This window comes from Pezoporus wallicus, unplaced genomic scaffold, assembly GCF_028554395.1.
Source record: "Pezoporus wallicus isolate ANWC-B61680 ecotype Strahan unplaced genomic scaffold, APGP_CSIRO_Pwel_v1 contig_2997, whole genome shotgun sequence".
NCBI classification, from domain to species: domain Eukaryota; kingdom Metazoa; phylum Chordata; class Aves; order Psittaciformes; family Psittacidae; genus Pezoporus; species Pezoporus wallicus.
In genome coordinates, this window is record NW_026637066.1 from 266913 (window position 1) to 279639 (window position 12727).

At 37.0% G+C, this 12727-nt stretch overlaps 1 protein-coding gene across 1 annotated transcript in view; it reads right to left on the reverse strand.

Annotated features, from left to right (window-relative positions):
- Nucleotides 1-3253: 3253 nt before the first annotated feature.
- NDUFS4 (NADH:ubiquinone oxidoreductase subunit S4) overlaps nt 3254-12727 on the reverse strand; it is a 47688-nt gene continuing 38214 nt past the window's right edge. Inside the window, exons 3-5 of the mRNA XM_057403067.1 lie at nt 11804-11976; nt 7795-7868; nt 3254-3460 (exon numbers count right to left, since the gene is read on the reverse strand). Coding sequence (XP_057259050.1) covers nt 3357-3460; nt 7795-7868; nt 11804-11976 — 351 coding nt within the window. The 3' untranslated portion in view covers nt 3254-3356. The remainder of the gene's footprint in view (nt 3461-7794; nt 7869-11803; nt 11977-12727) is intronic.

Genomic DNA, 12727 nt, shown 5'->3' on the forward strand with positions numbered 1-12727 from the left:
ATTTCTATTTGGCTTACATAAAACACAAAGATTAAAACCATTCTGACCAGTCAGAAGACAGCTAAACAGGGTTGGTTTAGAGTTTGTTTTTCAATGGCTCATCACAGAATTATTTAAAAAGGTATATATTTAACAGAGCACAATTCATTGCAAGGAACTTGGAGAAAATGTGGTAGGAAGGATAAAACGCAAATATTAGATAAAATTTAAAAAAGGTGGTTATTATTAAAGTCAAACTTTCACCAAAGTATTTTTGGTGCTGCAGTGGGCAGCCTTTCAAAACTCATGTATGACAATCCTTATGTGGTCATCTAAAAAAAAACCAAGGTATGTGCTACATACTGTATAGAGCTGATGGAAGTACAAGTAGCATATGGGAGGAAAAAGACCATAATGATGCTTCTTTCTTGAAATAAAGAACTTTCACCAGACTTGACCCAAGTAATCCAAATCTCGTTGTGACGTGTAGCTGTCTGAGACGCTATGACAGGGAAGAACCCTTTTTCAGAAAGCTGGTGATGCCATAGACTAATTTGCTAGAACTGGGAAACGACTTTGTCCAGTAGCAGAGTTCTGCCTCCAGAACTTCACACAGTATTTCTACATGAGTCCAACTATAAACCACTTTGGATCAGCCTGTTAATTTTTTGTGTAAGACTTCCCACAATAATGAAGCTAAAAACATGTAAAGAAGATCTCTCAAATCGAAAACCCCAACAGTAGCTCAGTGGAAGATTGTGAATGTAACATCTATGTAAGGCTCCTCTGCAATGCTGAAATGAAATTGTCTTTAGTTCTTTATTATTCTTTTGGTTGCTACTGCCACATAAGGTGGTAATATACCTCAGATGCATGCAAATCTCACTGGGTAAAGATCATGTTCTATTTGTTTGAGAGCTTTAAACTTTTTCTTTCCACTGATTTCAATACTTCCAGAGGTTTGAAATCTTACTGCCATGAAAAGTTTTGATTAGTTGGATTGATTAGTTGGATGCAGCACAGCTACATCTACCACAACATCTAACCTAATTTAGCCTTCAGTCCTCCGAATCTCTTTATATTTCTATTTTCAGATCAACAGTTGAGAATACTAAAAAGACAAATTACAGTAGTTTACCTGTAGTGCCTTTTGTTTTGACGTGCTATAGATTGGAAGCAATTCTGCCTGTCATAACACACTGCAGAATAGACAGAAGCTGGAGTTCACCAATGAATCATTCACTTCTGAAGATACTTAACTAAAGATGGTCAAATTATCTTGCACAATTTCAGTTCCAGCCTAGTGCTGTACTATTCTGGTAAGTTAATGGAAGGGTAATGAAGTTTAGTAGATTTTTTTGCCTACAAAATATATTCATACTGGTACTAGTCCTCTGCAAGCTCTTGCACTCCACTTCTAGGGTTTGAAGACAACAGTGATGACAATCAATACTCTTCCACTGTCAGTATGCTCATTCTTAAGAAGCCATCCAACAGGTGAAAAAATCCAAGTTCTAGGAATGCGATAGGAGAAAAAGAAGGTCTGCGTTCAAACACAGCTTCAAGGTGGGCTGCACAGTGCAGAACCATAATGAACATATGCATTTTAAAGAAGGGAAAAAAAAAAACTTTCTTCCTCAGAGAGGGGATTTACAGAATTCTCCTTTGAATATTCCCATTATCTTAGTAGCAGAAAAAAAAAGAAAAGAAACTGTGCTCTGGAACCGATTCTAGTTAAGAGAAGTACAGATTAACATACAGCAATTTCATATATTTGGTGTTCAATGATAATGATAAAAGGCATCAGTTTCCCTGGACTACATAATTTCAAAACCCAAGCTGTGCATCTGTTGCATTAGATATCCAAGCACTTTTAAATTTTAATGTTAACAATCTTACAAAGCTTGAAGGCCCTTACATTAAGTTCCTGTACTTGCAAAACAAGAAAAAAACCAAACCAATGAATGGCTTTTCTTATTACTGCCTCCTTTGTAAGATCAGAATATTAAGCTTAGCTGGAATACAAAGACGCAGCAGATTCTGGATTGTTACAGCTCCAGTTTGGTCACTTTGGCATTCTTGGAGGACTTTAGGGTTCACTGCACAATGCAGCATTCAAAACCCAATAGGAAGATGAAGTGGAATAACAGTTCTTGTCTGTGATACAAAAATAGTGTCATCAGCCAACTGGCTGATTACACTGAAAATGGGTCAAAACCAATGATTTCAACAAATGTTAGCCAGCATATAGGGCAGCTATATATATGTATGAAACAAGAGTATAATAAAATCTGAGCAACACAAGGTAGTTTTATGCTTTCTTTCAGCTAGAATTAGTGCACAGCACTTACACTATTCTTTAGATCTATGCAGAGAGAGCTACTTTTGTAGCTGCTTCTTTTGTGACCGTTGGGATAAAACTCTTGGCTGCATACAGAAAAGGTGTATCCTCCCTCAGCTTGTAATAGATTTCACTGATCATGTGTCAGTATCTCTGTATGTTAAGTCAAAGCGAAAAGTGAATAAATTAAAAGCCATATGTGACCAAGAATTCCAATCATTAATTGAGTTTAGGCTACTAACAGAGTTTAGGCTATATATTTGACTGAGAAGCTATCACCACACCTCATCAGGCAACAGGAAACCTCAATGCAGATAAACATGTAACTAGCATTAAAAAAAAACAGAACTATAATTATATAATTAATATATGCTGATGCTGTGTGAGGCACTCAACACTTCTCACTTAAACTGTGAATATTTAACTGTCTGAGTTTCACTTCTGAAGAACATCACAGAGAAAACCTTGCAACCTAAATATTTTGGACTAAATCTCACCCATATCCAACACAAACCCCAGTGTTCTCTACTCCAGTCATGAATGCTTCCGGAATATTAATCTGGGCAGAGAGGAGGTTATAAAATATACACTTTAACGTAACAGTCCAAGTTATATTCAAATGTTAAGTTTTATATATCATACTTTGACAAACAATTCTTGTATAGAAAGAAAAAAAAAACAGGTTCTATTGAAAGAATTCGTATATGCAAGGCTGATAAGTTTAAACAAGACAGTGAATATAAAATTATCATCAAAGATCAACTATGATCTTTAAAGTTGCAGCTGATTTTAAACATTCCTTTTGCTAGATTCCTCATACAGCAATTTTTTAGAAGTATGAACACTCCAAATCTCCTCTATTTATAGGGAAGTTTGTAACAGGTTCAATTGGAGACATCAAAAACATTTTAAATAGACATCACAAGATGCATCTGTAGTTTAAAGGTCAAATTTATTAGGAGATTAAGAGATGTGTTATACATGGACTATAAATATAGCACAGCTGACTTCATTCACAGTCAGAGCCAATGCCAACCTATTTTGTAGACACCCTTGTTCTTTTGTTCCAAGAAAAGTTTGCACCATAAGACTTGGATTTAGGTTTTGGAATCTTCTTCTCTTCAACGTCATAGCTCCAGCCTGGAGGTTACAAGGGAAATGGTGGGGGGAGACAAGAAACAGAGAGAATTCTGAATACTTTTAGCATACGATATATATGTATGTAAATTTTACATACAATGTAAATCTTTAAACTTCAATCTTTCTCTCCACGTTGGCATTCACTAGTTTATTCCTTTCTAGCTGGCAGCAGAGAATATTGAAATGCCATAGGTGTGACATATGCCCGTTCTCTCAGTTGGTAAGAGTTCACCATACTACATATCTCCATGTTCTTTACTCCTGCAAAAAACTTGACAGTCATCAGTGAAAATCTCAAGAGGTAACACTGACTGTCCTGCCAGTTCATGGTCCCACAAGTACATAGCAGCATGGAAGCACTAAGGCTCAGTGTATGCTTGGACAGGAAATGAAAATAAAGGTAAGGAAACGTAGAAAAAACAGAGAATCACAGAATGGTTTGGACTGGAAAGAACCTTAAGATCACCTAGTTTCAACCTCCTGCCATTGGCAGGGATGCCTCATACTAGACAATACTGTCTAAGGCTCTGTCCAACCTGGCCTTGTACACTGCCAGGGATGGAGCATTTACCACTTCTTTGGGCAACCTGTGCCAGCACTGCACGACCTTCACCATAAGGCTGGGAGAGAATAGAGACCTTGGAAAGCTAGAGAAAATACAAGGGTGGGAGGACCAAAGAAAGGAAAAGCAAAGAAAAAACTTCAGCATTAGAAAGGAGTTTAATACTTAACATTTTTAAAAGAACATGAAAGATTAGGAGTAAAAGGAAAGAGAATGAAGTGATAGAAGACAAGTAAATTATGTGATAGTTAAGCAAGAGAAATGCTAAAAAATGTCAGAAAGGAGGAGGTGGAGACATTAGTGTTTATGTAAATCAAAATGCAAATTGGTTGCAGCCTCCAGGTGCCTGGAAAGGTGCCAGGGCAGCACTCAGTATTCCAAAGTTTGGTCTCTTTAGCTGCAACATTTCACTCAAAGTTGAGATACTTGAGTTGAAGTTAGAAGTGGTTAAGTACACAGTTTTAACTGGTACTGATAAGATGGTACTTTTCCTCCTTAGTTTTAAAACAAAAGCTTAAAAAGTCCTAAAAGGTTTAACATATATCTAAATTTTTACATTTAAAATGTTCACAGAAAATACTCAAGATACAGCTACACTTCAAAACATGTTTCACAAGATACACAATTTTGTGTACTCGCATGTCACACAAAAATCACCTTCATGTTTATTAGGCTGAACCAACATTAATTTACAAGTTAACTATTGTCCATAAAAAGTACTAGAACAGAGGTTTTACAAACATATTCTTTCCATCTGTGAGAGCACTGGCTTTTGCCTCCTGTCCTGATTAAAAATGTAAGCTTGAGTAAACAGCCAGAACTAGATCCAGGGACAGACTTTGTTATTGCAACATTCAGTATTATAACACCTAACATCGAGGCATTTGGCTGCTGGAATGTAATCTACAGCATCAGGTTATTGCTTCATCTTTTTATATACTAGATCAAGAGGAGCTGAGTGCCTCCAAAAGAGATTTGCAACTGCCAGCACAATGGCTTGGGCTGCAATACCTGTCCAAAATACACAGTGTTAGTTACATCTAACTTTGGATTGCAAGAGGTCACCATATGTGATAGGTTTCAAACTCTGGAACAATCTACTTCTGTGAGGCACCTTAGCTTGTTCATGACAGACAGCAGAGGTCACTTTGATAAAAATACGGCAATGGTGAGGGAGGTTATTGTCGCCAGAACCCTGCCATACAAACCAAGTAGACAGAAAGCAGATTTCATCGTCTCTGGAAGAATACCCTCACCACCAGACTGAATGGCAAGTATTAAACCTCTCTATCCTTGCATGTTTTTAAAAACTGCCTTAGTGATACCAGACAGTACAAAAAAGAATTTAGTTTGACAAGCTAAACTCTTTATTTCACCCAGTTACAGGTGTTTCCTCCTTGCCTCAACTTCAGGCCATTCTCAGCTGTCGCATTTTGGACAGAGATCTCTTGCTTTACTGTATTCAGTGCTGTTAATCCAACATCTGAAAACACATGGGACAGGCAGAAAGACAGCTTACCTCAGGTGCCTAAAACACTTAGGTGAGAAAGAATCTTGGTTTTCCCAATTATAGCAGAAGCCCTGCAATATCTAGGATTTGCAGAAATTAAATTTTAGGTTCTCAAGGAACTTTGTAATGGAAAACCTGGTTCACATGGGAAGGGCAGAGAGGTAAATACGTGTGTTCCTAGACTTAGACGTTTCAGTAATACCTCAGTTTAGAAGGTCCATTGTAAATATGTAGCTATGTTTCTCATTCCTTCTTAAAAGCAGAGGTAAATAGTGAGAAATTGTATTTTCAGCTACATCTGATACTGAAGCTTTTACTACAGAAAATACTAGGCACATATCATACACATAAAACCAAGCCACCTTAAATAAAATAGAATAACAAGCCTTAAATTCAGTTGGCAGAATTTCTTTCTAGTTTTCCTGCTCAATGGAGATTCATTACTCAGTGAAGGCCTAGACTTTCTACACTGAACAAATCAAGTTATTTTACTTGAATCTTCATTTCAAAAGACAAAATATAACATGTCCACAGATATGACATAACTAGCTCATTAATATAGTGCTATATATAGGCCAGGATTCAGTCTTTTTCCCCTTTTAGGCTGAATTTCCGAAGAAACGTAAAGCAACACCAGATTCTTCCACATTTTATATCTGTTCCTAAAACATCATAAAATACTAATAAAATGGCAAATAATTGGTGCAATTTTGGTATCAAATATCATATATGCATTAATATCAATGCATATATGAAGATCCTATTAATTTCTAAAATTGAATATGATTTCTTTTTCAACAAAATTAAGACTATAAAATTAAAAAAAGATCCACTCAAAGAGGAATAGAGGAATTCAGTACTAGCCTCTACCAATAAAAAGTGCAAATACATTGCACATTAAATGGCTTAGCTTCTTATTTGTATTAAGTTAATGGACTTCCCTTGTTTTTGGGATGTACAACATAAGCCATCTAAGAACTTTACACAATTTGATCTGACCAGGAATCTACTGTCTAGCAGTTGAAAGCTGCAAACCACAGGGAAGACTTCTGAAGAAGCTTACATTCCATCTGCATCATTTCTGGCTTTAACTCAGTGAAATTAATCTTCCTCACATCCACAAGCACTAAACATCAGTCCTAGGCCTTTAGGGAAAATGTAATTGATTAAAAAAAAAACCCAAAACAAACCCCCCAAAATGAAGAGAAAAATTCATACCATCACATAAAAGGACTGATGAATATTCAGAAGGCTGAATACTGCTTGTGGTACTATAATTCTGTGAGAAAATACAAGTCTAAATAACCTCATATGTTTACAGATAGAGTTCTTCTGATACATCATTAGCATTAAAGATACCAAGTAATTATACTGGCTTTTCTACCACCTTTTTCTCAACTATGAACAACCATCAAGTGCTAAGTGTTTAGACTTCAGTAATGTACATGGGGAAAGTTACATATAATTTCCTCAATCTACAACTTCTGCAAGGGGGCATTGGAGGGGGAGCTGCTGATCTTCTCTTTCAGTTCAAACTGGACATTAGGAAAAGGTTCTTCACTGAGAGGACAGTCAGTCCCTGGAACAGGCTCCCCAAGGAAGCGGTCACAGCACCAACACTATCAGAGTTCAAGAAGTGTCTGGATGATGCTCCTAGTCATACGACTTAGTTTTAGGTAATCCAGCAAAGAGCAGTGAGAGTTGGACTTGATGGTCCTTACGGGTTCCTTCCAACCTGAGGTTCTATGATACAAGCAACATGGCCAAAACTGAAGTCCAACATGCTTACTTGGTAGTCACCTAATTTTAGTTTTTTCTGATTACTGCTCATTATTATTCACAAGGGTTCTGACAGTCTTTCCTTAACCAGAATTCAGATGTTCATATTAAGCCTTCAGACAGAAATCCCACTGCCATGTAGCCGGGACCCCTAGCATAGGATACTCTTAAAGTATTAATACTAATTTTTCCCCAAGACCTGAGCAGGGTCAGTTCTCATTCAAATAACAGATACCGGCAAAAGCATCACAACAGTAATGCCAAGAAACTGGATCATTTTCCAGAAAGTAGAAAGTCTAGGCTCAATGCCTTTAGCACCATAGGAAATATCCCCCTCACCCTTTAGTCTTCCTCCTCCTCAAGTGGAGGACTAATGGTCTGCCAATATTGTGAAATAGAGGGAAGGTGCTTTATTCTTGACTTTCACTGTTGTTAGATCAAGACTGTCTATGGAAAGGTGAAACCATCATACCCAATACATACCATTTTTTTCAGCAAAAGCAATGGCATCTGCTTTAGTAGAGAAAGTAAGAACCATGTTGGATAAAGGATCAGCTCTGTAAGAAATCAAGATGACAAATTTTAAGCACATCTGAAATACAAAGTAATTATATCTGTATCTCAAAAGCTAGTGAAACACTCTATTACACCACTTTTTGTAATACACCACCTCACCAGCCATTCAGAATTTTTACTTATTTCCAGGATTAACACATTCTGAAGAGTATTGTTTCAGTCTTTCAATCTTACTCTTTTCCCAGTTCCTTGCAGAAATTAGTATTTTTAGGTTTTTATTAGACAAACATGTCTAACCACCTGCTAAGGTTATAGTAAGTGCTCTGCAATAATTTTTCATTTTAAAGCTGTCTCCTTTTGGATGACCAGGAGGTTTAAGTTAATGTTGAAGATTTAAAGGAGACCTGGAGTCTGTAGAGCAGCTAGGGGAAGAATAGTCTTAAACAGAAAAGACCAGAATATCAAAGTGATCAGAGTAGGAATTAATCAGAGACTGAAAAGTACATAAAAAGCTTCAAGAGTTCAGCTTTGTCTGAGGTCACACGACCTCCACAGATCATTGCAGTACAGCGAGCACATCGAAGGCCACCACTGAAAACGAAGCTCAGAAATGAAAACTGCTAGCTAACTAAATACACAGCGGTCAGTTTTAGATGATTTGTTATTCCTCAACTGCATTACTGAAAGGAATCAAACAGCTTTGTGTGAAAAAAAAAAAGGAGAAAATCTCAGTTAAAAAACCAAACTGCCGTTTTGTTGCTATAAAAGCTCACTTTAAGAACAGTGACAAAAGACGAAAAAAAGGGGTTTCTAAAAATGAATCTACAAAATTTCAGACAAATAAAGATATTGGCTGTAGCAGCACAATGACTAGATAATGCTTCCTTGAGACAACACTGCATAGGAGTCTGGGGGACAACCGGGACAAGAAGACCAAATTGCAACAAACTACTGAAGGAGCTGCCTCTCAACTGTTCTCTCTTTGAAGCTAGAAGGGTAAATGAAAAGAAAAAGCAACCAAAGATACACTGAACTCTCTACAATAAAGGACAAAGCCTGTGACTGGTGAAGGGGGAGTGGAAGGGGGAATCTAGCTTCCAGCAAAGACAACAACGTTATTTTATCTGATGTACACATTGAAAAATGGAGTTCACCATATATCCAATATATTCCCCAATAAAAAAGAAAAATCAAAAAAGGATAAAGGCAGAAATTACACCTTCATAAGCTACTAAGAGGTCTCTCTTACAGACGTTTACAGATCTTTCTTATAAATGCAGTGAGGAGAACCAGAAACGAGGAATTACTCCATGATGCAAGCACTGGAGAACCAAGTGAACCAAATATATTGCAATACTGTGACAACTTCTGCTTATCATTCTTCTCTTCCACGACTGGGGGTGGAAAAATCTTCTCAACACTATTAAGACAATCATAGAATCACAGAATAGTTAGGGTTGGAAAGGACCTTAAGATCACCTAGTTCCAACCCACCTGCCATGGGCAAGGACACCTCACATTAAACCATGTCACCCAAGGCTCTGTCCTACCTGGCCTTGAACTCCACCAGGGATGGAGCATTCACAACCTCCCTGGGCAACCCATTCCAGTGCCTCACCACCCTTACAGTAAAGAACTTCTTCCTTACATCCAATCTAAACTTCCCCTGTTTAAGTTTTAACCTGTTAAAAAGAACAAAGAAGTTTAAGTCTGAAATGTACTGACAGATGAATGCCTGTGCAGTACTGCAAGTTTGGCAAAAACTTTCCAGAATAGAGGCAGTCTGGAAATGAGGAATGTGCATAAATTATTTGCTCTGTTTTCATGTGGGATCATCTCTCATCCAATCTAAATGCAGCTTTTTTTTTTTATTTCTTCCCATAAATGAGCTATCCATGTGTTTAAACCGGTGATAACCTGTGAGCAAACTGGAGCTCAGGATGGCCAGCATGATGTCCCAACAGTGTCAGCAACAGCAGTGCTGCAGGATTTCTTATGCATGCCCTAAACTTTCTCAGTCACTACAAACTCAGATTCCCCATTTTGTTCTCTTATGAGATCTTCTACAATGAAAACCATGCATTTCCCCTGTTTCTTTGTTCACACCTTTATAGTAAGAGATGTGCTCAAGAACTATCCATACGCATTCCTGTAATGAAACTTCCACATTACAAAAAAAAAAAAAATCCAACAAGCCAAACCAAAACCAAACAAACCACAGGTCCATTTTAGTTAGATCTTCAACTGAATAATTTTCACCTGGAAAAAAATACATACAAGAAACAGCAAACTCAACAAGAAAAAAAAGCCAACAAGACTCTAAAATGACAGAAATACAGCAAAGACCTACAGGTGAATAAGTATATTGAGTTCAGAGGAAAAGAACTCTAATCCCTAGACTCTAAAGGACTCTAATCCACTAATCCCATTACATTATTCAAAAGTAAATGGGAAAACTTCTAAGTTAGAACTGTTGTTTGCAGAAATTAATTCTGAAAAAGAAGAAACTCTTCTTAGGTGTTGCTGGATGTTGAATGAAAATTTGAAATTACCAGAATGTGCACTAACAGCTTTTGTGAGAATTCCTTAAAAAAACTGAACAAACTAGTTTACAAAACCCTTAACCTAGCAGTGTCAGATTTTCAACACAGCACTTGCTTTTGGCCTACCTGGAGCTTGCTTACACAGGGAATATCCTTTTTCCACCCCAAAATAAAAACACATGCAGAGACAGAGTCATTCAAAACAGCTATTCATTTTTAAATTCCCACAGTAAACTCACTGCAGGACAATTTAACATACAGGTAAGCCCTTAATACCATGGTTTATTTTCCTGGATGGTTTATTTAGCATGAATGGTTTTAACTGTTAGAAAGGTTAAAAGCCATTGTTTTGACTGAGATCATGCAAAATCCCACCCAGAAAGTAATTTGTCTGGGGAGGTTAAAGTCAGTTAAGCAAAGCAGGATTAGAAGAAATGTTAAATCCAACCTGGGCTAAAGCAGGTGTTACTGGCACCTGCTTCACTGTGATAATTTGTGCATATGTCAGTGACTAGACACTTGGGGGGCACACAAGACAGGAGGCAAAGGTGTATTGCTGGTCAACAGTCTATCACTTAATTAATCTAGGCCCTGTGAAACAACCTGGTCATTATTTGCTAAATAGAATAGTTGCTTGCAGTAGCTGACTCATCCAAGGCATACAGCTATTAAGTCACTGACATCCTCAAAAGAAGAATTTAAATATACTTAAGACAAAATGGTGAAAAACTGCAGGATGCGCTTAAGATGAGGTCATTGTTATACACAGGTTTAGATTTTAAAAGAGCCATTTTAACAGATTATTTTAGTAAAATTGGTATTTTAATTCATATTCAGTACTTTTTCTCATCTAATGATAGTTGAGCTTGGCTTCCCTAGTGCTTTGCAATACCAATACAATCGAGATGTTACAGGTGATGAGCCTCCTCAACTTTTATGGGAAACCAAGATAACAGGAAGACATGATTACATGATTTCAGAGTTATTCTGAATTAGTATTTCTGGATACATTTATTTTATAAATAGATATTAAAAAAGAAAAAAGGTCTAGAAGCTAAGTATTGTTATATTATGCTTAACTGAATTTAGAAGATGCCAACTTTAAGCTCAGTAGCATTTACTGCCTATGGTAACTAATAACCTCCTTTCCCTGATGCTGCCATACAGTAGCATCACCACAAATGTAATCCTTGAAATCTGTGGTTATTAACGTTTTTTTTCAAACTCTTCCAGATGATGTTGTGAGCTAAAATCTACTTTCAAATGAAACAGATCATTAATCATATGACTAAAATCCCCAATGACTTACTGTAAGTACTGTTAAAACACAGTAGGTTTATGGTAGAAATGATATTTCAAACTTAAAATTTGAAAATGACTAGTTAAGAGCCAAATGCAGAAGAAAAGTATTTCCAAATTCAGTAACTACTCACGTAGATGCCCAGCCCATTAAAGGGTTCTCCCAGCGCTCCCTGTTATCAAATTCCATCTTCCATTTCTTTGTATTGTTAACACCTGACTGCATTGCATTACGTGCCGGAACAAAAATGTGAACTTTCCTGGTTTTGATGTGCTCATCTGGAACACCAGTTAAAGCAGTGATATCCTGTGAAAAACACAGTGGAACTTGTTAAAAAAGGGTTCACATAAAAGGTTTGTAAAATAATATTGCTTATGTATTTTTACATAATTCCTTGCTTTATTAAGCTACCAAAAAAAAAAAAAAAAAAAAAGAAAAAAAAAAGAAAAAAAGGCTGAAAAATATGTTACGAGTTCAGTTACATAAAAGTGAAGCTAATACACACTGGGGCTTCTGTCATCCTGCTTCCCCTGGCTGAAGCAGGTTTTGCTTAGATTATTTACCTGAACCTGCTCATCTCCAGGCTACACAACTTCCTAGTGCCTGAGGACAGACAGGACATTCCCTCCCACCCTCTGACTCCAGCTGCAAAGTCAAAACTGCTCCAACCTGCACCAGCTAAAGAAAATGTGGCAATATATAAACTCTTCTTTCTCCCTTAAAGAAAATATTAAGAGCATGAAATATCAACAAATCCCCAATTTTTTACTTTAGCATTAGCAATCTAAACTTCATATAAACAGGTCTATTCACCAAACTCTTAGCCAGCCAACTATGTGCTGCAGTGTAAGGGCTTTCACTTGGCCTTAAGTCCGTAGATAATGAAGAGGCTCCAACATCCCCACTGACATAAATAATTATGCTTAGCACGAAGAAGAGTCAACAGGTTATCTTTCACACAATATCCCAATAAGAGTGCAGAGCAGGTGCTAGAAATTAGTTTATTTCTCTGTTAGTTATTACATAAAATTAACCCCCTCGTTGTGTTTCAAGCTAT